Raw genomic sequence first — 22,268 nt, forward strand, 5'->3', positions numbered from 1 at the left:
ATGCTATTATTTTTATTACATCTATTTAAGTAAAATAAGAAAATATATATACTGATATGACAAGATTGATGAAAAATCTTAGAATAGAAAATACATATAGGTATGTGTATGCATGTGTGTGGTTAGAGTCATGCAGCAGGGTATACTGGGGGTCTGCTCACCCATCCCATGATCAAGGAATTTGGGAGGGAAAGTTCTTTAACCTTCAAAGAATATTTCTATGCTCTACCGTAATGATGTCTATGTATAGTATAAACTTATGTTTGCAATTTTCTATTGATACAATAAATACATTTGTAAGTTTATAATGCAAAGTGTAATGATAATGTCACATAAAATACTGGATTTTTTCCAAAAAGTTGTAAACTGAGGTTATTGTCCCTTTCTCATACAAAGTAGATCTCTCCTTTAAAAAAGTTTTCAACTCCTCAACTAAACTGTCATTTTCTTTTCTTTCGTTTTCTTTTTCTTTTTTAAAATATTCCTAGCTTCAGCACCTCAATCTGATGAAGGCTCCGATATTGATTCGGAACCAGACTTACCACTAAAGAGGAAACAGCGTCGCAGTCGGACAACCTTTACAGCGGAGCAGCTGGAAGAGCTGGAAAGGGCTTTCGAAAGAACCCACTACCCCGACATTTATACCCGAGAAGAACTTGCCCAAAGAGCTAAGCTCACGGAAGCCCGAGTTCAGGTACCAAGAGCAGAAGAGGTCTGCCAAAACACTGTGCTTCATGGTTCTGGTTGTTTTTATTTTTACTGCTGACTGGGATCATGGCAATAACTAGGATGGTATAACCAGGGCTTTGGTCTAGGCTACCACAATTTAGAGGGTACTGTTAGCATGTACACTCTTCCAGTGGCTGTAGAAACAACTGAGCTTAGCGCCTAGTTAGCAACAATTATTTAGCTATTCATTCATTCATTCATTCACCTAATCTTCCATTTATCTATCTATTGAGGAAAATCCCGGTTTCTTGGGCAGTTGCCATGTATCGCTTAATAAATCGACATGCTCATAAGATTGAACCTCTGTTTCCTCAGTCATTTCATCTTTCACCTACCACACTGTCTATCCATCCATCCATCCATCCATCCATCCATCCATCCATCCATCCATCCATCTATCTATCTATCTATCTATCTATCTATCTATCTATCTATCTATCTATCTATCTATCTATCTATCTATCATGTTACTGAACCTGTGATTGGTTGACATAGGGAATTCCTGGTGAGGAATTCTTTTTACAATGTATATCATCAACAGTGTAGCCAATTATTGCCTCAGAGTAGAGCTTTTTAACTTAAGTCTGGGAACTTTTTTAAATTGATAATTATATTTTACATAATTAATTTCCTTTGTAAACCCATATATTTTATTTTGTACATTTAAAGGCATTCTGAGGTGCATAGGCTTCACCAGATTACTCAAGGTGTCCTTGACACAAAAAAGGTTTAAGAAATGCTATAGGGAGTTGATGGGGACAGTTATGTGCCAAAGGTGACACTGTTATTATGTATCAGAGGTAGAAATTTTCTAACCTTGACATCAGCCACCTATTCATTATGCCATATTGAGACTCACTTACGAAGAATAATCAGTTAGTACTTGAAGCTAGCAGACGGTTCACTTCCTATCCTCAGAGGCTTCACCTCAGGTGAGCTCTTTCCTGGCCTGACTGTTTGCCTCTTCCCCACTGGATGGCAACCTCCCCAGCAGCTGCTCTGAGGTGTATCGGCGTTTCTGATTCCCCTTAATGAGGTGTTGTTCTCTATACTCAGCAACTGAATTTGACATGAAATGGATCTGAGGGGACATTTTGTGGGCTACTTGCCTCTGGGGCCAAAATCACTAGTTAAGGTTCTGACTAGGATTCATTAATTCAACAAACATTTGTTTTGTACTTGCTATGTGCAGTGCTTTGTGACCTTATGCTAAACACTAAAAAATGTTAACCCTAGAAAAGACCTTAGAGATCATCCCGTCTAATCTTCACAATTCATAGATGAGGAAACTAAGGCTTAGACAGGCTATTTAGTTAGGGAGAGGCATGAAAACTTGTATCTTGATATATACATTAAAAAAAAACAACAGCCAAAACATTTAGAGAAACACAGAACAACTGAAGAAAGTTGCTTGCAAAGTCTTAGTTTTAGATTTTAAAATGTAGTATTACTAGGAAAGGGGTGACTAGATTCAGTCTTTGGTTGTCATTGCTAGGAGAATATTCTATTCTGGGTAAGATTTCAAGCTATTCAATTCTTCTGTTGCAAGTAATTTTACCATTTTATTTGTTTATTTTTCTAAAAAATCATCTTTTATTTTTTACTGTATCTAAAATGCAGTCGCCTCTGGTTTGTCCATCATTCCATCACTGGAAATTTCTCTTAGCTGTCACTGTACATTACAGTAATAATTGATGCTCAAGATGGGCAATTAAGCAATACTTATTGAATGTCTACTGTGTCCAGGGGAAGGGCTAGGCACTGAAATGATGCCCCTGAGGCCATGTAGGATCCAGAAATAGACTGTGGATGATCTAAGGAAGTGTAATCAGGTGAAAGCACAGACCTCGGCGTCAGGAAACCTGAGTTCCAGCCTCACGTCTGTCACTGCCTTCCTGGGTGACCTTGAGCAAGTTATCATCCCCTAATTCCAAGAGATTATCTTTGGGTTTTGGTCTTCTCCTATGAAAAGTGAGGAGGTTTTCAAGGGTCCCTTCTAACAAATAATCTATGAGCAAATATTCCATCTCTTTGCTAATTATACTATTTTAATGCTTCCCACAGTGCTTTGAACACAGGGGAAACGCCTTCAGGGAAAGTCTGACTTTAGTGCAAAATATTATTATTGGTGGTGAAGCAGAGTGTATTAGAGCCTTCTATGTCAATAGTGGACTGCCTCCTAGGACAGTAGGGTACAATTTAACAAAGCACATTTTCTAGGCTACTAGTAGTTAATTTTCCTCACTTGGAAAATGCACACTCTATATTAGATGCTAAAGTGCTCACAACCAAAGCAAGGGTTGAGACAACCATGTGGGTCATCTATTTTTCTGCAACCTCTGCCTTGTCTCTGTACTGGGAAAGATGCTCTGACCTTGCAGAGTAAGTCAGCTCCCTCAGAGCAGCAGAGCCCCACTGGGTTCTGATCAGTTTAATTCCTTCTTGGTTGCTGGTTCAGAGATCATTCTAGTCACCGTTCAACAAATATTTAATAATAAATTAATGTGTTTAATTTATTTACTTAATTTTTATTATAATTTATTAATGATTATTACTAACCTAACATTCATTAAGCCTATGTAAACAGAATGCTGGACTTAGAATAAAAAAGACATGAACTCAGATCCTGCCTCTTGCATGCACTTACTAGGAGACCCTAGCTAAGTCACTTCATCTCACTGTTTATCAGTCAATTCCATGGCACTTATCTGCTATGTCACGGAAGGGTTATTATGAGTTGGTGAGGGAATGTTATACTGGGATTTCCCACATAAAACCAGAGATCCTTCAAATCCTTGCATGTAGAAAGTACTATGAAAGATACTGAGAATACAAAGATAGCTATGATATAGTCCTGTGATGGAACTATATCCTGCACAGTGCATTGCATATAATGCAACATCATAAAACTAACTTTTATTAAATACCAGTTGTATGCAGGGCATTGTATTAATGCTGGGGGAGGGAGTTACAAAGTTTAGATGTGATACATAATTTGCCCTCAAGTGAAAGCTTACAGTCTAGGAGGAGGAAAAGACTAACACATAATATTTCATAAGAGTGTTAGATTTTTTTAATTTAATACCTAATGCACATTTTTGAATTGATTCTAATTTTTGAAAACCCTTGCTTTTTTTGAGGAGGAGGTGATAGAATTTTCTGGTTGGTCCTAAAAGTAAATTTGAAAAATGAATTATTAGTCTCCCAGGACAGCAGACATTTTCAAGTTTGCACAATGTAATTTGGACAATGTATTCCTCATTTCCTAATCAAGAAATGATCTAGTGTTAAAAATGAATGAAAATGGATTGAGATAAGTCTCTTCATAAAGTAGCATGTCTGCCTGTTGTTAACTAAACAAAAAATAACAATCTCTAAAATTTCTTAACCAAAGAGAGTGAATGAGGCCACTTAAAAGCACATACAGTATTTTGTAGATAATATTTATTTTACTTTTACTGAAAATGGAGCTGCATTACAGAATAAGTTTCAAAACCTTAAAGTGAGGTTGTATGATCTCATGTAAATCTTTCTGCTTAGTAAGTGTCAAAAAATAAAAATCACTTAGGAGCAAATGAACAAATTTTTCTCCCTACTTGTTTGTATTTTTCCATATCAGTGACCTACAGTGGGCCAAAAAAGCAGAACCCCTCATTAACATAACAGCTGTCTTAGTGTGGCTTTAACCCAGTGACTTTTTACATTCCTTACGGCTTCCTCAGTTCCCTTGAGAGACATCATGCCTCACACTATGGCTATGATCTACGGCCTAACAAATTCCCGACAACATATAGCATATGGATCTTTTGCTCAACCCAGCATGGAAGAAAAGGTAGTAGTCAATTGGTGATAAAAATGCAAGCACAAAAGCCTTTTTTTCTTCTTTTTTTGGGTAAAGATGAGTTGGAAAAGAGGGAACTGAACATGGTTCTGTTTTACTAATACTAAAGTGGTCACTGGTTTCAGTTTTTGGTGAATGAAAAATAAAACAAAATGAAAAACAAGGAAAGAAACACACAACCCCCCTGACCCTAACCCAAATTACCCTTTTTGTCAAACACAGTATCTGAGGAAATGTGTTTCTAACAATATTGCAGACACACACACACACACACACATACATGTACATACACATATAAAAATAAAATTTTGTATGACATAAATGTCAGCTCTTCATCTTCTTCTTTGCTATGTTAGGAGATGAGAATAAACCTGCAATATTTTTACTTTAGTGCTTTTTTTCAGTCTATCCTCACATGGAAAGGTGTATTGAGTTACTTCTGCTAAATTCTGAATTTTAGAAAAAAAAATCTACCACTGTTGTGTCCCCAGGAACTATTTGTTCAACTTATCTGGCATCTTCCTCCAAAGAGAAGTGAGTTGGCAAATGACAAAAACATTTAGAGAAATAGAAACTCCACTTTCACCCTTGTAATGTATCAAATTATGTAATACTATATCATAGCTTAGTAGGGGGCAATAGAAAGAGAATTCTTTCTCTCTCTGGCGATCAGCTGATGGCCTGAACCTTGGGGATTTATAGTTCTTGTAATATTATATTGGCTTAAGTTATTGTAGCTGTTACTATGCAAATAATCACAGGTGATAAAGTTTTAGTGGGAAAGAATGTCTCTTAGCAGATTTTATGATGTGCAAAATACTTATTTTTTACATGCTTTCATGAGAATGTTTTGTTTCGTTAAATTGTTTCTTTAAACTAGGTAAATAAGATCATTCTGCTTTTATAGAAGGAAAGCTAGAAGTGAAAGAGAAGAAAATTCACAGGATTCAAAATCTACTGGGCTAGGAGATAAGAAAACTGGTGTCTGGCCCAGGTTTTGCCTCTAAGAGGCTGTGTGACTTTGAATATATGACTTCATCTGTATGAATCACAGTTTTCACAGGCTAGACTCTGTGGTTCCTTTTACTTCTAGCATTCAATATTCTAGGAGCAATTATTCATTGGTTGTTCAAGGTCATACATCAGGTCTGGAACTCAGACTATTTCATAATAAATATTTGGCTTTGAGTTTAAGGTTGGAACAAAAATGTGGCCTGCTCTGATTTCTCCCTGTAGGCTCACATATTCTGCAGGGACAGCTAGGGGGCACAGTGGATAGAGCACTGGACCTGGATTCAGGAAGCCTCAAGTTGAAATCCAGGCTCAGATATTTAGTAACTGTGTGACCAGGGCAAGTCATTCAATCTTAGTTTCCTCACCTCTAAAATGATAGCAATATTAACACCCACCCTTTAGATTGTTGTGAAGATAAATAAAATGAGATAATAATTATAAAAGAAATAGCAAATTGTACAAAATAGATTTGCAGTTTCATGTGCAATTATCTTTTTAAAATTATAGCATTTAATGATATGATTGTTTTATTCCATAAATTAAAAATACATTTAAAAAAAGCACTTGGTGAACCTTAAAGCTCTATATAAATGCTAGCAATTATTGTTATTTCTCCTCTGGTTGTCCTTTTGACAACTCTGGTTGTCCATATTGGCATATGGGAAGGGTGAGCAAGATGTCACTGCCATCATCACCTTCTTTCTTCTCTCCATTTTCTATATGATGATCATGAGTAAATAGGGGCAGTGGGAGGAGGGCTGTTTGGAGACCAGAGAAGATGGGCAAAGGAAGTGGCATGGCTTGAGAGCTATTACATTAGCACAAGCAGCTCAGCCTGGGCTTGTGTTAAGTTGGCAAGACCTACAGAAGACATGATGCCATTCACACCTTGAGGTTATCCACTTAATGTTTTATAATGAAGGACAGTGATTTGTTAGTTTATATAAACATAAGACAACAGATGAGAGTAATGGCCAATATGGGATGCCATGGATGGATCTGTTGGAAACACAAGAACATGTTATTCTAATGTAGATTCTAGAATGTTAAAATTAGGGAAGATCTCTTCCAAGTCTCTTATTTTTTGGAAGAAGGAGCTGAAGCCTAGAGAGATAAAAAATGACTAGCCAAGACCACTTTGCTATTTAGCAAAGGGAGGGTGATGTAGTAGAGGGGACACCGAACTCAGAGTTGAGTGGGTTCAAATTCAGCTTTGTGACTTACTAGCTGTGTAACCTTAGACCACTTGCTTTCCCTCTAGTTCTGATTCCAAAACTATATACGAGAAGGTTATAATGAGAAGGTTTGACACAAAGGTTCTTCAGCTGGAATCCATGACCTTGTTACAAGTTTAGTATTTTGATAACTATTTCAATGTAATCGATTTCTTTTGTAATTCTATAAATGCTATTTAATGGAATTAACAACATTATTCTGGAAAGGGGCCCATAATCTTCACAAGACTGCCCAAGGGATCCAGGATACACACACACACACACACACACACACACACACACACACACACACACACACACAATTAAGAACTTCTAGCCCGGAAGGATGAGGACATACTTCAGAAGGAGTAGTAAGTCTTCTTAAAGGCAGCTCAGGATCCAATGGGGGCAGAAATGAGTTTGTCTCTGGCATGAGGAAATCATGTGTGTGAGCAAATCCGTGGAGGAGGGAAATGTAATGCTGAGTTTGAGAAGTAGTAAGTTAGTGTGGTTAGACTACAGTGTGTGAAGATGAGTAAAATTAAATAAGTCTGGGAAAGTAGCTTGTAATCAGAACAATGTTTTAAGGAGACTTAAAAAAAATTATATGTACCTCTAGGCATAATCTTTCTAGGGGCCCCTCTTAAATTTCAGAGTTTTGTGTAATGTCTGCGTAAAATAATAGCACAAAGAAACTATCTTTTATGTCAACATTTCTGAGAAATTGGATTTCTTGGTAATATTTATTCTCTTGTCCTTTTGTCTCCTCATAGTCATAAAATAATTCAAAAATAGCCTCATAAGCATATTATGCCCCCTCATTTTGAACACTCGGCTTCCTTAGTCTACCTTGTTTATTCCCATTAGGAGTACTATAATGTCCCACAGTTTGAATGGAAAGCAACACCGTTTCTTGTTTTGTGTTCTGTCAAAGTTTTTATGGATACTCTAGAACTGTGCATACAAAGGCCATAGAAATTCACAGGCTGAGGGGCAGGCAGTGGATAGAGCACCGGCCCTGAAGTCAGGAGGACCTGAGTTCAAATCCGGCCTCAGACCAAACACTTGACACTTACTAGCTGTGTGATCCTGGGCAAGTCACTTAAACCCAATTGCCTAAAAGAAAAAAAGAAAAAAAAAAGAAATTCACAGGCTGACCAATAAAACCTGAAATCTGGTGGCAAAGCATAGTCAGTGGGGTAGCCTTTGAAAACATTGGCATCGGGAGCATATGGTCAATCTAAAGCCCTGACCATATGGTTTCTGTGCCCCATCTACTAATGCTGTGTCATTAGATGCCAAGGTTTTAGTATTTTATTTGTTATTTATTGTATTCAGGGTTTTATATATATATGTATACACATATACATATACACATATAATGTGTATGTATGTATACACACACACTCTATGTATATATTCATATGTAGATATGAATGTACATAATGTATGAAAGTATATGATGTATTTATATTTATATACAATTATATATGAATGAATACATGTATACATATATACACATATAAATGCATATACTATACATGAATGCATATACATACACATAACATATCGACATATCTATATCTCTCCATCTATGTAGAGGTGGGTGAAAGTATGGTGATGGTGGGCAGGGATAGGTTGTTGTTGTACCTACTCCTGCTTACTCATTCTGGACTCTGACCACCACAAAGCTAATACAGGACCAATGAGAATTCCTGAAGTCCTTTCACCGACCCCTAAAACTTTGTTGTCCTTATTCTCTCTATTCCTCCCAAACCCCACCCCACCCCAAGTCCCAAAGAAAACAGAAGGCTGAGTATTTTTGCTCCTTTTCCCCTTGTCAGTAAAAGGGTCTTTAATCCATTTTGCATGAAAAATTCATTATGAATGTACTATTATTTCATCAATGAAATCCTCAAATTTTAAATTAAATCCATAGGTCTGGTTTAGCAACCGCCGGGCAAGATGGAGGAAGCAAGCTGGGGCCAATCAATTGATGGCTTTCAACCATCTAATTCCGGGGGGATTCCCTCCTACGGCCATGCCAACGCTCCCAACATACCAGCTGTCGGAGACCTCGTATCAGCCTACATCAATCCCACAAGGTATGTTGGAAAGAAGTAAAGGAGACTAAAATAGAATTACTTTTGTTAAGATTATATATGCATGTATATATATGTATATGTATATATATACAATATACATATTATATATATGTACATTCACACATATGTTGTTGAGTCATTTCAGTTGTGTTTGACTCTTCATGTTTGTGACTCCATGTGGGGTTTTCTTGGCAAAGATACTAGAATGGTTTGCCATTTCCTTCTCCAGCTCATTATATCATCTATATCCATCCTTCTATTTAGAATCTGTAAGAGTAAGGGGATTCATAGACTAGTCATATTTTGTCACATTTTTGTTTCCTGTAAGGAGCATTGTATACGGGAGTAGCCTACACAAAGTTGCCCTGGCTAACCTGTGCTATGTAGACATCGGTCATTTTAGTAGGAACATCATTCTGATTGGGTCTTCACAATTGTATCATTAATGCACTTAAATGAAGAACCATCTGAACTCAATAGGGCTGGGTGCCCTATTCTAACATCTCTCAGACAGTCCCTGGAGACGAGCCCTGCTTAGCCCTAGTGTCCAATTAATTGTTGCCCTTCATTAGGGCTGTTAGACATCACAGGAGAATGGTCACACAAACAGTACACAGATAAGGGGTTAATAACCATCCCGTTCACAAACACGCAGCTTGAATTGCCTCCCTTGGCTGCTTAGATTACAAAAGAAAACCAAAAAAAAATCACATTCGATTTTTAAAACTTTTAGCCTAACTTCTTCAAATTCATAGTCATAATTTCTTCTTCACTATGTAATAATAATAATCACAGTAATAATAGCTAACATTTATATAGCTCTTTGAAGTTTGCAGAACACTTTATAAATATCTCATTTTATCCTCACAACAATCTTAGGAGATGGTTGTTATTATTATCCCTATTTTGCAGATAAGGAAACTAAGGCAGACAGCAGTCAAGTGCCTACGGACACACAGCTAGTAAGTGTTTGAGACTGGGTTTGAGTTCAGTCCTTCCTGACTTCATGCCTAGCCCTCTCTCCACTGCACCTCCTAGCTGCCTAAATATGAGCAGTAGCTAATGGTTAGCAACCCAGTCTGATTCTAGCCTCGGATCTCTATGAAGACTCACTTGAAAAAAAAAAAGACTCATTTGAGTTTTTGTAATCCGAATTTTGGCTAATTTTCCATTTATAATGTTGTTATGGAAATAACCTCTCCCTAAGAGAATTACCTTACTGAAAACACACACACACACACACACACACACACACACACACACACATATATATATATACACACACACACACACACACTTTTTTTTGGGGGGGAGGGAGAGTAAGGGAAAGAATGATCAACACAGGTGGAGTGTGTCTGTATTTTAGTGTGTGTTGATAACATGCTGTGGTATCATGCAATTCTCCAGTAGTTTCTTAGAAACTGATGAACTTTCATGAATGAGAATGAGATCTATCCATTGCTGTTGAATTTATATCCAAGCTTGCAATCATAAAGGAATGGCACTTTACTAGGTAATTTTTGGAAAAACCAATATTTGCCAGTTTATTGATTGATTAAAGAATATTAGCTATAAACACAATAATTTTGAAACTTAAAACATCACTATGAGATGAATTGAATTTTATTTTAGGTATTTTAAATCATCATTTGGTTAATATTGAGGTGGTCCCTTAAAATACGTTGTCAGAAATTTGAGACCTCCTGTTCCTATATTGGCCTACCCAATTGATAATTCAAGCAGGAAATGATAATATCAATATATAGAATGCTCAGCACTTGGCATAGAGAAAAATATGTTTACGCAGAGAAATAAGCATTGATAATTCCAGGTTGATATAGTTTATATATGCGTAAATTTGAAAGTATAAAACTATGTGTTCAGACACATCTACATATTCCACACTGGCAAGTTAAGAACCCGTTGACGATTAAAGTTTTGGGGTACAGTTAATGAACGATGAACCTCCATGCTGAGGTTGTTATGCTGGAACACAAAAGAAATGAACGTCCGCTTAAAAATGTCTCTTTTCATTTTAGCTGTCTCTGACCCCAGCAGTACAGTCCACAGACCTCAGCCTCTTCCTCCGAGCACTGTACACCAAAGTACGCTCCCATCCAATCCAGAGAGCAGCTCTGCATATTGCCTGCCCAGCACCAGACATGGATTTTCCAGCTATACAGACAGCTTTGTGCCTCCATCCGGGCCTTCCAATCCCATGAACCCCGCCATTGGCAATGGCCTTTCACCTCAGGTCAGTCCCGTGTTTCCAGACAGAGGATTTGCTGTATACCAGAACCAAATCGTCTATTCCCTGAGGCACCAGTATAATGAATTGCCAAATTTAAACCATAATGTATTCTTTATACAAGCCACATGATTTTAGTTTGCTAGTTTCCTTCCCCCCCCCCCCCCCGCCACTGGCTGCATCAAAAGTTGTAGCTTAGTTTTAATTTCAAGTGATTTTTAATGTAATCATCCAGACTTGGTGTTTACATTGAGTTGTCAAGGCATTTGTAATGTGCAGCCTTCTCCACTCCCTAGTCCTGTTCCTTGGTTAGGAAACTTCACAAACATTGGCATCTTCTATGAAATTTGGTCAGCTGATAGGATTTCCAGAAAAAAAGGACCCTTTAAGAAAATACCGGAGCTTTGACAAAACAACTTGAGAAGGAAAACAAGTCATGTGGAGAGAGCCCCAGGTGATGCCCACTGTACTCTGGAATAAATGAGTTAGAAATGCACAAATTAAAAGAAAGGCCCCTCTTTGGAAATAGACAAATATTTGAATGTCATAATTGTTTTTCTAATTTGCATTGGACTATGAGCTTTCCTTGGGAAATCGTGTTAATAAATTGCCTTGATAATGGCATGTCAGAAGGTTGGTTAAATTTCCTACATGTGGCATCTGTCTGAAGTTGACATTATTAGCAGTTGTTGAAATACACAGCCTTGATTTTATTAGCTTGAGCTTAGCCCAGGTGTGGGCAATAGCTGTCCATGGAATTTGGAGAAATGTCACCGATGGGGTTGCAATCTATAATTACAATCAGGAATCTCTTCAGGGCTGAGAGGGAGAGTTTTAACAGCTTTATCTTTCCTCAACCTTTTTTTCCTCTCAGTGGTGAGAAAAACAGAGAGAGGCACAGAATGACACAAATGAAAAGTGAAAAGACAATTATACTCAATTACACACTAATCACCGACTATCACCACTGTCTGAGCAGGGAGAGGGCATTCTAATAGGCAGAAAATGAGATTTTAATGGCACAAAGGGTGGCCAAAATAACGACTCATATATCTTTGCCTCCTTCCTTCGCTCCGACTTGTGGTTTGCATCTCCAGAGTGGAGTTCCTGGTCTCTGCACAACGGTGATAACTCTGAGCAGCTGAAAAGTTCAAAGACGTTGGGGTTGAAAAGAATGAATAGCAAAGGCGATGAAATAAACATTTCTGCCTAAAGGCAAAAGTTCATAAGCCCTTTTTTGTAACAGTCAATGTAATTAAGTTTCATAGATTCCTATAGCACATAGTGGGATTAAAAAAGAGGGAGAGAGGGAAGGAAAGGAAGAGGGGGAGGGAGAGATGGAGATGACTTTAAACCTCAGTTGAAAAAGAACAACATGAAAACCAATGAAAGGGATTCCAATGAGACCTTAATAAGTTTAGTTTCGAAGTCCTGGTATTTCCAAACGCAACTCCTAACAAAAAGCATGGCAGTCCACTCGCAGATTCATCTTCCAGTGCCCAGATTCCAAGGATGGGGAGGGGAGGTGCTTCTTCTAGGAATCTCTTAGGCACCCTGAGTTAATCCATCAGAAGCAGTTATCAGAGTCAGTTTCAGCACCAGCCATTCTGGACCATAGAAAAACCTTTTTATTTTTATTGAAACAAAAATAAACTCCAACCTGAGACACATCTCATAACTTTAGAATAGTGACTCTAGGTATACACACACACACACACACACACACACACACACACACACATTTTATCTAAATATTGAAATGAAAATAAACTCCAACCTGAGACTCACCCCATAATCTTAGGCTATTGATGCCCTGCCCCCACTTCCCCATTGGCTGAATATTGAAATGAAAATAAATTCCAGCTGTGGACCCATCCCATAACCTTAGAACAGTGAGGCCAGAGGTACTGGCATTGATAAGAATAACACTGTCACTGTTGCATCAAGAAACCTCATCCTCCAAGGAGAAAAAAAATCATTTCTTTAACAGGAAATGCAAAATTCCGTTGTGCAGTTTTGCCTCACTGTGATAGTCATTGAATTTGAGATCTGGAAGAGATCTACCTACCCCCTTATTTTATAGGTGAGGAAACTGAGGACCAAAGAGACAGAGAGACTTGCATAGGCCCTCCCAGGGAATTGGTGGTATAGATCAAGAAAGGCAGATTTCCTGATCCCTAATGCAGTACTCTTCCAACCATACCAAATTTCCTCTTTCCTCATTTTACGACTACTCATCACAGTATAACAGGGATATTTTGCATTCCTAGTAAACATTTCTTCCTTGGGTTGCCACCATTAGTAAACAGTTTTTCATTGATTTTTTTTTTTTTGGTTAGGCAGTGGGTTTAAGTGACTTGCTCAGGGTCACACAGCTAGTAAGTGTCAAGTGTCTGAGGTCGGATTTGAACTCAGATCCTCCTGACTCCAGGGCTGGTGTTCTATCTACTGCACCACCTAGCTGCCGCTTCTCATTAGTTTTTGCAACAGCCTAAATGAACTAGAAGAAGCAGATTTTAGGCAGCCTATTCTTATTTTCCTCATGTAAATTTGGAGAAATCAAGGCAGAAAGTGATTGAATCAAACAAGTTCACATAAGTTAGAAGAGTTAGGAGCAGAACTCAGACCCCTGCAGCTTGTAGCTCTGTCCAACTGTAGTCAGTGGAATGGGTCACAGTATTAGAAATAACTTTATTTAGGGCAAAGGGACCCACTTTTGTCATACTGGCATCAATGAGAAGCCAAACAGAGGAGGAAGTCTGTCTACTCCTCATGATACAACTCCATTCATTAGCTGAAAAGGACAGAAGATACATTACATTGAAGAAAGGGTGATGATACCTTAGCCACCACGATGGGAGAATGGTTTCATTCGTTCTCCCATATAGAGAGAAAGGAGTACATTTCATGTGAGAAAATAGGATGAGTGGTTCCAAGCCTTAGTTTCAATTTCATCTCATACTGCCTGTTTTTCTAAGATCTGGGTTTAGACAGATTTACATTGTACTTCTGCCAAGCACTGTTCTCATTAATTTTATAAAGCCAAACCGAATTGAAGCTGATATTTTTTGAGTAGTTATAGTAAACACATTTGGATTCTGTTTGATGAGAACTGTTTAATGGGTGAGATATCTTTATGCATTTTCTATAACTTCTTTTTCCTAGAATCAGAGAATTTGAAGTATTGATGGCATTTCAAACTTGGAAACCATAAGCCATAATGTTGCTGAAAGTATGAATTAAATCAAATGTTCTTGAAACCCAAATAATGCTACTTTATCTTTAGAAAAGAAATGAATAGATTACATAAGAGTGGAGAGGATTTTTTTTATAACTTGTGTATATGCATCAAGTTATGGGAAGGGACATTTGTGTTAGTTTTGTTTTTCAACATTTCATCTAAGAATTTTAAAAAAAGGTTTTAAAAACTAGGAATTATGAATATGAACAAAATATGTTGTAATTTTATTCATATTCTTCAAAAAATAGCTGAAAGGACCTTGCTAGGCATGATTGTTTAATTCATCCTCAGAGCTCCTGTCAAGCAGAGTTGAGAATAATTCTTGTTTTTTCTTTAGGGGAAGAGAGGCATAAGAAGACTTGCTCTGAATTGCAGAGCAAGTTAATTGAAGAACTAAAAATCAAAATCACAGTCTCATTTCAAATTATTAAAACCTTCTTAAGATTATGAATTCACATCTTTCATTTCCTCCATCACAAAGTACAAGCCCATCCACTCTTTGTTAGTGGCATTCATATTTTCCCCAATTCTCTCTCATGTCTAGGGGAAACTTTCATTAAAAAAAAAATCAGTGCTCAATAGATCAGCAAAGGCTGGGCCATTTTCCCCGGCTGTAAGGTTGGATTACAGACACTTTGAAGGTTTTTCCAACTCCAAAGGTCTATGATTTCTTAGGCCGTAGAGATCTCATAGATCTCATGAGTAAATGGCTTGAAATGGGTGACTCAGTATACTTTAGCACAAAGACTAAAAAGACTTATTGAAGTAGATCCTCTCTTTTGGTGGCAAGGGGCTTTTCAAACTTGATTTTCTCTTGGTTTAGGTAAGAATGCTGTGGGTGGGGAAGTCAAGAAGTGTACCTCCCGTCACATACAGATGGAACACATTGCTTGCTAGCACCTTTCTGCATGTGGAGGGGAAAGACATGCTAACTTAGAACATGGAGTGTGAGGAAATACAATCACACGTCCTAGACATGGGACTGATGAACATTTCAGCCCATATTCTTCAGATGAGTTTTTCATCCCAAGAAATGAATTGCGGAGCAACCAAAAAAAAAATATCCCCTCCCAGAGTCCCTCGAACAAAATCCTTAGTCAATCAAATTAGCAGAAAGCTATGCAAACTTACACAATTCTTTGGCAGCATCCTCTAATGATGTCTTCAGTGAAATACAGTATCAGAGGTCTATAAGGTTTCTAGGAAGCTCTTCATTGTGCTGTTGTAGAGTATATAAGACTGAGCAAACCTGGCAGCATTTTGGGTTCATCAAGCATTGCAAATGATTCTTCAAATGTTTTGGGTTTGGTAAAACCTAAAACACATTTTGCCAAGCACTTTTCCTCCTTAATTTTTCAAACTATGTGTGTTTTAGGGAAAATTTGAACCATATGGTTTTGATTCATTTGCTCTTATATCATTGAAATTTTTTTTCCTACAGAGCCATTTGATATCCAAGAAGTTTTCTGAGACTTTGCTATATTCATTTTCTTTAGACCCTTTCCTCCTTGAAAAGAGGAAGTTCTATTTGCAAATTCAGAGCCCACAAATTTCAAGGACCCTCTTGGTTCAGACATTTTTTATACATTTGGGCTAAATCTGAGTTATTATGAACATGTTTCCTGCTTAGTTTGAGCAGATGGGCAGGTTTTGATTTCTGGTTTAGGACCCAAACCAATAACAAAATAAGAAAATAAGTTTAAATTATCAAGGATTTTATTTTTTGAGAAAATTTACATTTTATTAATGAGTTTCCCCATTGGGTAATATTTATAGTTAGAGACCTCCTGTTTTGGCCAGGTCTTAAAAAAGGACTCAATGAATAATCGGTATTTCTGTCTTATTTCATACATAAGGTAATACAGTAGAAAGAGCATTGTCTTCAGAGTCAGAAGACTTGGGTTAAAATCCCATCTCTGATGCTTATAAGCTATGTGACCTTGGGCAAGTCATATAGCCTCCCTGGGCCTCAGTTTCCTAATCTGTAAAATGAAGGGACTGGGTCAGATGGTTTCTGAGGTTCCTCTCAGCTCTAGATCTGTGATCCTATGAAAAAATGCTCTTCAAGTATTTTGTGCTAGGTTAGATAAAAGATTGTTTGCCTTTCTCTTTAACTCAGCACCTCAGCAGCAAAGAGCAGATCTGCAGATCTCATCAGATTGATTGACTATTCATCTGTTAAGTCTGGTTTGTTCATCAGAACCTTGTAGCGATAAGAAATCCTCTTTAGAATAGATGCAGAAAGGGCTGATCTTTGGATGAGAAAGGTAATGATTTGTGGTTTAAGGGACACTGTATTCAAATATCGTCCTCTATACCCATATCACAAAGGAAAGCCTTCAACTTAGCCAATGAACTGGCTGCCTTTAAAGTATAATGTTAAAAATTGAGATTATTAGTGTGTAATGTATGTAAATTGCATATTTGGTGTCAGCCACGCTTATTATGAAGCTTCTTGGTTTCATGCATATATTTATTAGACTATCGTGGTTCCATTTCAAATTGGATTTCAATTGCTCAATGCAGTTCCTTTTGACAAACATTTGTTAATCCTGAAGCTTATTAGGGAGCAGCATTTAAGCATTAATATGTGTACACAAAATTCAAGACTGCTTTTGATTTGGCTTGTCATTTTCAGACAACAGCATTAACAATTATCTCAAATTCTTCAGATGCAAGGCAAGACAGTGACTCTTTGTCAAAACATGTTTCTTTCAATTGAAGGTGTATGAGTTTACTACAGATCGTATTGTTATATGAATGAGATATAGTGATTAAGAATGGTTTGCTGAGTTCTTTTCCTTCTCCCACTTACCCCCCTTCCCTTTCCCTAGTCTGCCCGTCTTTGACGTAGGAAGAAAATCTTTTTTACTGTGGCATGGGAATCCCTTGACCTTTTCTTGTACTGGTGATAGATGGAAAGGTAGTAAGGCTTACCCTTTTCCATGTGGATCAGGAGGCTCCTGTTTCTGAAGAGCTATTTTTCTGAACTTTTTTTGGGGCATGAATCCAGCAACTACAAGATGACTAGTATTGTCGACTCTTGGGCCATTTATTTTGCACATTTAACACATAGGTTACAAATCCTGCTGTCCCCAGCTTAGACTGTTCTTACCGTAAGAACAAGACAAGCAGGTGGCTACAGCATATTTCCTGGTGGATTCATTATCCCCCTTCCTACACTTTCCAGAAACTAATCCATGGAGGAAAACAGATTAATGGGACTGGAGAAGTATGTTTTTGGAAGCAAAGCTCAGTAACAGGGAGATCCCATGCAAAGGGGATCAGGTCTTAAAGACCTCAATGGTTCACTGTTTTCCTTGCTAGGTAGGCAGTGTTTGTAGCTTGCCTTTTGAAATTTGGAAGACTCATGCTCAAGAATGAGTCACCTCTGGCTGTACAAGGAAGAGCCAACAGGCCTTGAAATATTTCTCAGTGCTGCTGTATTAGAGTTTCAAGATGTTTTGCTCCATGCTGAAAACTTTGCTGTTAATCCATTTATTGAGTCCACATCATGTCAGAGTTGGCCGTATGGCTTGGTGGAGCTCTGTAGGTCTGTGGTTGCTACTCCTCTAGTCTAGGAGTGTCCTGGTTTTTGTCAACTAAAGGCATGCGATCTTGCATCAGCTGCCACTTTGGAGACTATAACAGATGCAAGCTAATTGGCCAGCATTATTTTCTTTCTTCCTCTTTCTTTCTTTCTTTCTTTCTTTCTTTCTTTCTTTCTTTCTTTCTTTCTTTCTTTCTTTCTTTCTTTCTTTCTTTCTTTCTTTCTTTCCTTCTTTCTTTCTTTCTTCCTCTCTCTCTCTCTCTCTCTTTCTTTCTTCCTTCCTTCCTTTCTCTCTCTCTTTTTTCTTTCTTTCTTCCTTCCCCTTTCTTAATTTCTTTTTCTTTCCTCATTCCTTTCCTTCCGCCTTCTCTTCTTTCTTTCTTTCCCTTCTTTTCTTACTTTCCTTCCTTCCTCCCTTCATCCTTTCCTTCCTTCCTACTCTTCATCCTTTTCCCTCCCTCTCTCCTTCCCTCCCTCCCTCTCTTCCTTTCTTCCCTCCCTCCCTCACTTCCTTTTTTTAAGGAAGAAATAATTGCAAATGATGGAAACTTGGGTTTTTTAGCTAAAAAGGACAACAACAAAAAATCCCTTTCTGCTGACCTTATTTTAATAGTAAATCCCTTGTCAGGAATATGGCTTTGGAGTATAGATTGTATAAATTAAATGAAATATCTGCTTCTGTTTTAGGCCCATTGAAACTACTCTGACTACTGAGTATTAAAGACTGAGTATGCAGATCCTGCTGTAACTCAGCTACTAGAATTAAAAGTTTTTCTTTGTAATCAGTAATGCACAGAAGAGTCAAGCTAGCATCAAGTATGAGGTCCGTGGCCTGAATCAACCCTTTATATGTGGCTGGAATGCAATGCAAAGCTTTTAATTCATTACTGTATTTGCAAAATGGCAATATCTAGAGAAATCTGAATACTTGCATATTTATTCAATTAGGGGCTGAATGTGGGCTTTGTACTGGGCAGACACAGAAGACTTGATTCAGTCATTAGTTGTACACTATTTGTGGGTCTTTTGGAAAAATGTGTCCTTGAAAAACAGTCTGGGTTTCATCAGAGGTGTATGCATTTCAGTGTACAGTGTAGCATTAAAAATAAAGCCCACTCTCAACATTTAGTCAATACTTGGTCAGTGAGATGTCTGACAGAATACTTTTGTGAGGGGACTTGGTGTGGTCCTCATCCCTCAGTGAGCAAAGCTGGTATGTTTTTGCACAGCCAAGTTCACCTATCTTTGCCAACTAGTAAGTCATAAAGAAGCCTGATGTGTTACTGGGATGATGCTTGTCTATTTGGACTGTGAGATGATATCTCTGTAGTTTAATCCCTTTGTGCTCCTTTCCGAAATGAAAGAAATAAATAATTATTTCGAAGAAACAATTTTTTTTTCCAGGGATCACTTGTGGCTTATTTTAGGTGGTCTGGATATGTAATCCAAACCAGGTATTCTTAATCTGTTTGGTGTCATGGATCCCTTTGGCAGTTTGGCAAAACCTATGGATGCCTTCTAAGAATAATGTTCTTAGTTGCATAGAATAAAATACACAGGTTTATAAAATAAAGGTAATTGTATTAAAATATAGTTATAATTTTTTTTTTAAGTTCGCAGGCTCCGGGTTAAGAACCCTTGGGCTCATTGAACTGTGATATTTGGTCTGAAATTTGATCCCACTCTTTGCTGTTGCTATTTTTATTTTATTTTTATTTTCAGTTCCAAATTCTCTCTCTCTGCCTCTAGCCCCTCCCCCACCCATTGAAAAAACAAGAAATATGACTCCATTCTTTGGATCTGATCCTTGATTTTGTACAATGTCATAGAAAGGAACACATGGGGCTCCATAGAAGGATTAATTTGGAGCTGAAATGATTTCCTTGATTCTTTGTCGAGTGCAGGCATCTTTTTAGGCCATCTCTTTTGATGTCCAGTTCTTCAGACTGGTACAATCCCTTCTTTGTAGATTCCAGGAAATAAGAAAAAGAATAATAATATCATAGATAAACCAATGCAGGAGAATGTAAACTTCTTGAGAGCAGTAATTATTCTCATTTTGTCTTTGAATCCTTAGCTGCCTAGCTTAGTGTCTGGTACAAGTAGGAAATTCATAAATGTTTGTTGAATGAGTAAAATATAAAAAGAAAGCAAAGGAATAAAATCACCACTGAATCGTTCTTAGGTAAGACATTATGCAGTGAAGTCTTACAAATTGTAAGGAAAGAGAAGAGAATGGGAGGGAAATGGAAAAGAAAAGAAAGAGTAGCCTACTGAGTTGGAAAACTATTGCAATGTGGGCAGGCTTCATTGGCCTGAGGGTTGTCCTGAATCTTTAAGACAGCTTGGTTTTATTACTTCTGGGCAGTGAGCTCCTGGACCAGTTGCTTAGATGACTATTGCTCCGATAACTTCTAACAGAGTAGGACAAGATAAGGGGCTGCTTCAGAATTGTGCTGAGGAGTAAGCAATGAAACATATTGTGAAGACTTGAAAAATGTACATTTTTAGAAAACAACAATCATAATAGCATCACAATCTCTAATTTATTAACGTCATTAGAATCTCGGTAAAACAGATGAACACTAGGCTTCTGGCAAGTGAGCTAAAGGCAAATGCAAGAATGGAGGACTGCCAAAGTAAAGGAAGTTATCCTAATCATTGAGGTCCATTATATGGACATTTTTGTAGGAGTAGGGATGTATAATATATTGATACGGATTGGAAGGTGGTAATTCTAAGTTATCTCTTATAACTAGAAAGTTTCCATCTCAGCAATAGATTATTGTAATGTGCTCAACAAATAGGACAGTTATACTGTGTTAAAACCAGATTCATTTGAGCAAAACTGATTATAACAGCAACATATTACTACCATGAGAGGCAACAGGACCTAGTGGGTAGAGGGCAGGTCTTGGAATGAGGAAGACCTGAGTTCTTGTCTTGCCTTTGTTATATATTAGTTGTGTGACCATGGAAAAATAATTTCTCTGTGACTTTGGCAGCCCTCTAAGTTTCTAAGTAATAGATTAGACCAATGAAAGTCTACCATCAAGAGTTCCCCACGCCTATGAAATAACAGGTGTGGACTGCCTTGAGCACCCCCCAAAAAAAAAGAATGAGAAGGACATGGCATAGCAGATAGAGTTGGACCTGAAGTCAGGAAAACCTGAGTTTGAATCCTACCTTAGGTAATTATTTGCTGGTCAAATTACTTAAGCTCTCTGTCTCAGTTTCCTCATCTATAAAATGAGGATAACAATATATGTAGCACTTACCTTAAATTTATGAGGATCAAATAAGATAATGTAAAGTGTTTTTCTAGCCTTAACACAAATGTCAGTTATTATTACTATTTCTGAAAACAATAGTCCGTATGCTTTTCATTCTTTAGAGAAAAAAGATGAACCTTCCAATAGGGACATTCTTCTTGCCTAGTTGAATACAAATTTGTTTGGGGTGTGTGTGTGTGTGTGTGTGTGTGTGTGTGTGTGTATGTGTGTGTTTGTGTGTGTGAAAACTATGTTTTTTCTATATCCACTGTATATCTTGCGTGGCTTCAGAAAGAAGTGTGCATTTCAGAAAGGCTAAGCAATAGTAATGATAATAATAGGGCAAAGGTAGTAGAAGCTGGTACCCTACAGCTCAGGCCTTCCATTAGGTTAGAGATAATGGTAGTCAGAATCACAGCTGATGAAACAAGTTTTTGGACCAAGCCAAACCATTTAGAATCAATTATTAATATTGATAGGGCACCCAAACTCTGGCTTACCATGTCATAAATGATGGCTTTGGTGGATACTCCTAACTCACTAGTTGCCTAGGCACTCCCTTCTTAGGATACTCCCTTACATAAGATCAGGAAAGAATCAACAGAAAAAAAATAGAGTTGCCATGAATTTATAGCTACGTAGTGGTTGAGTGGGAAATAGCGCAGCCGCTGCCTCTTTTACCACATGGAAGCTAAAATCAGTTCTGGCCTTGCTCACCAACAGCAAGGGAAAACATCAAGAAGCTGAGAGTGGGGTGATCAATCCTTTTGTATGGGAAGTTAGTTCTGGGGAGAGTGTCTTGAGTCCTTTTGGCTCCTCTGCCAAACATAAGAACCCTTGTGACTTCATAGCACTATCCCCTCAGTCACTCACAGCTGGAAGTAAGTTCATCAAAGTCTCCACTTGTTGGACTGAAACCAGGGAGGGAATATTATACATACTCCTGATAACCTACTAGAAAGGGCAATTTAAGTACGCTCTAAGGATTGAGTTCTCAGTGCCAGTCCTAACATTATGCTACATAAAATCACAGGGTCATAGATTTAGAGTTGGA

At 37.7% G+C, this 22,268-nt stretch overlaps 1 protein-coding gene across 3 annotated transcripts in view; it reads left to right on the plus strand.

Annotated features, from left to right (window-relative positions):
• Positions 1–22,268, plus strand: part of PAX3 (paired box 3) — a 104,906-nt gene that overhangs the window by 69,520 nt on the left and 13,118 nt on the right. For 2 of the 3 annotated variants that reach the window (XM_021002837.2, XM_021002838.2), the window contains exons 5-7: positions 489–694; positions 8,738–8,903; positions 10,943–11,157. In XM_021002837.2, coding sequence (XP_020858496.1) covers positions 489–694; positions 8,738–8,903; positions 10,943–11,157 — 587 coding nt within the window. The remainder of the gene's footprint in view (positions 1–488; positions 695–8,737; positions 8,904–10,942; positions 11,158–22,268) is intronic. The other variant, XM_021002839.2, reaches the window with a different exon arrangement.

Source organism: Phascolarctos cinereus, unplaced genomic scaffold, assembly GCF_003287225.1.
Source record: "Phascolarctos cinereus isolate Bilbo 61053 unplaced genomic scaffold, phaCin_HiC Scaffold_7;HRSCAF=346, whole genome shotgun sequence".
In the NCBI taxonomy this organism is placed as follows: Eukaryota; Metazoa; Chordata; class Mammalia; order Diprotodontia; family Phascolarctidae; genus Phascolarctos; species Phascolarctos cinereus.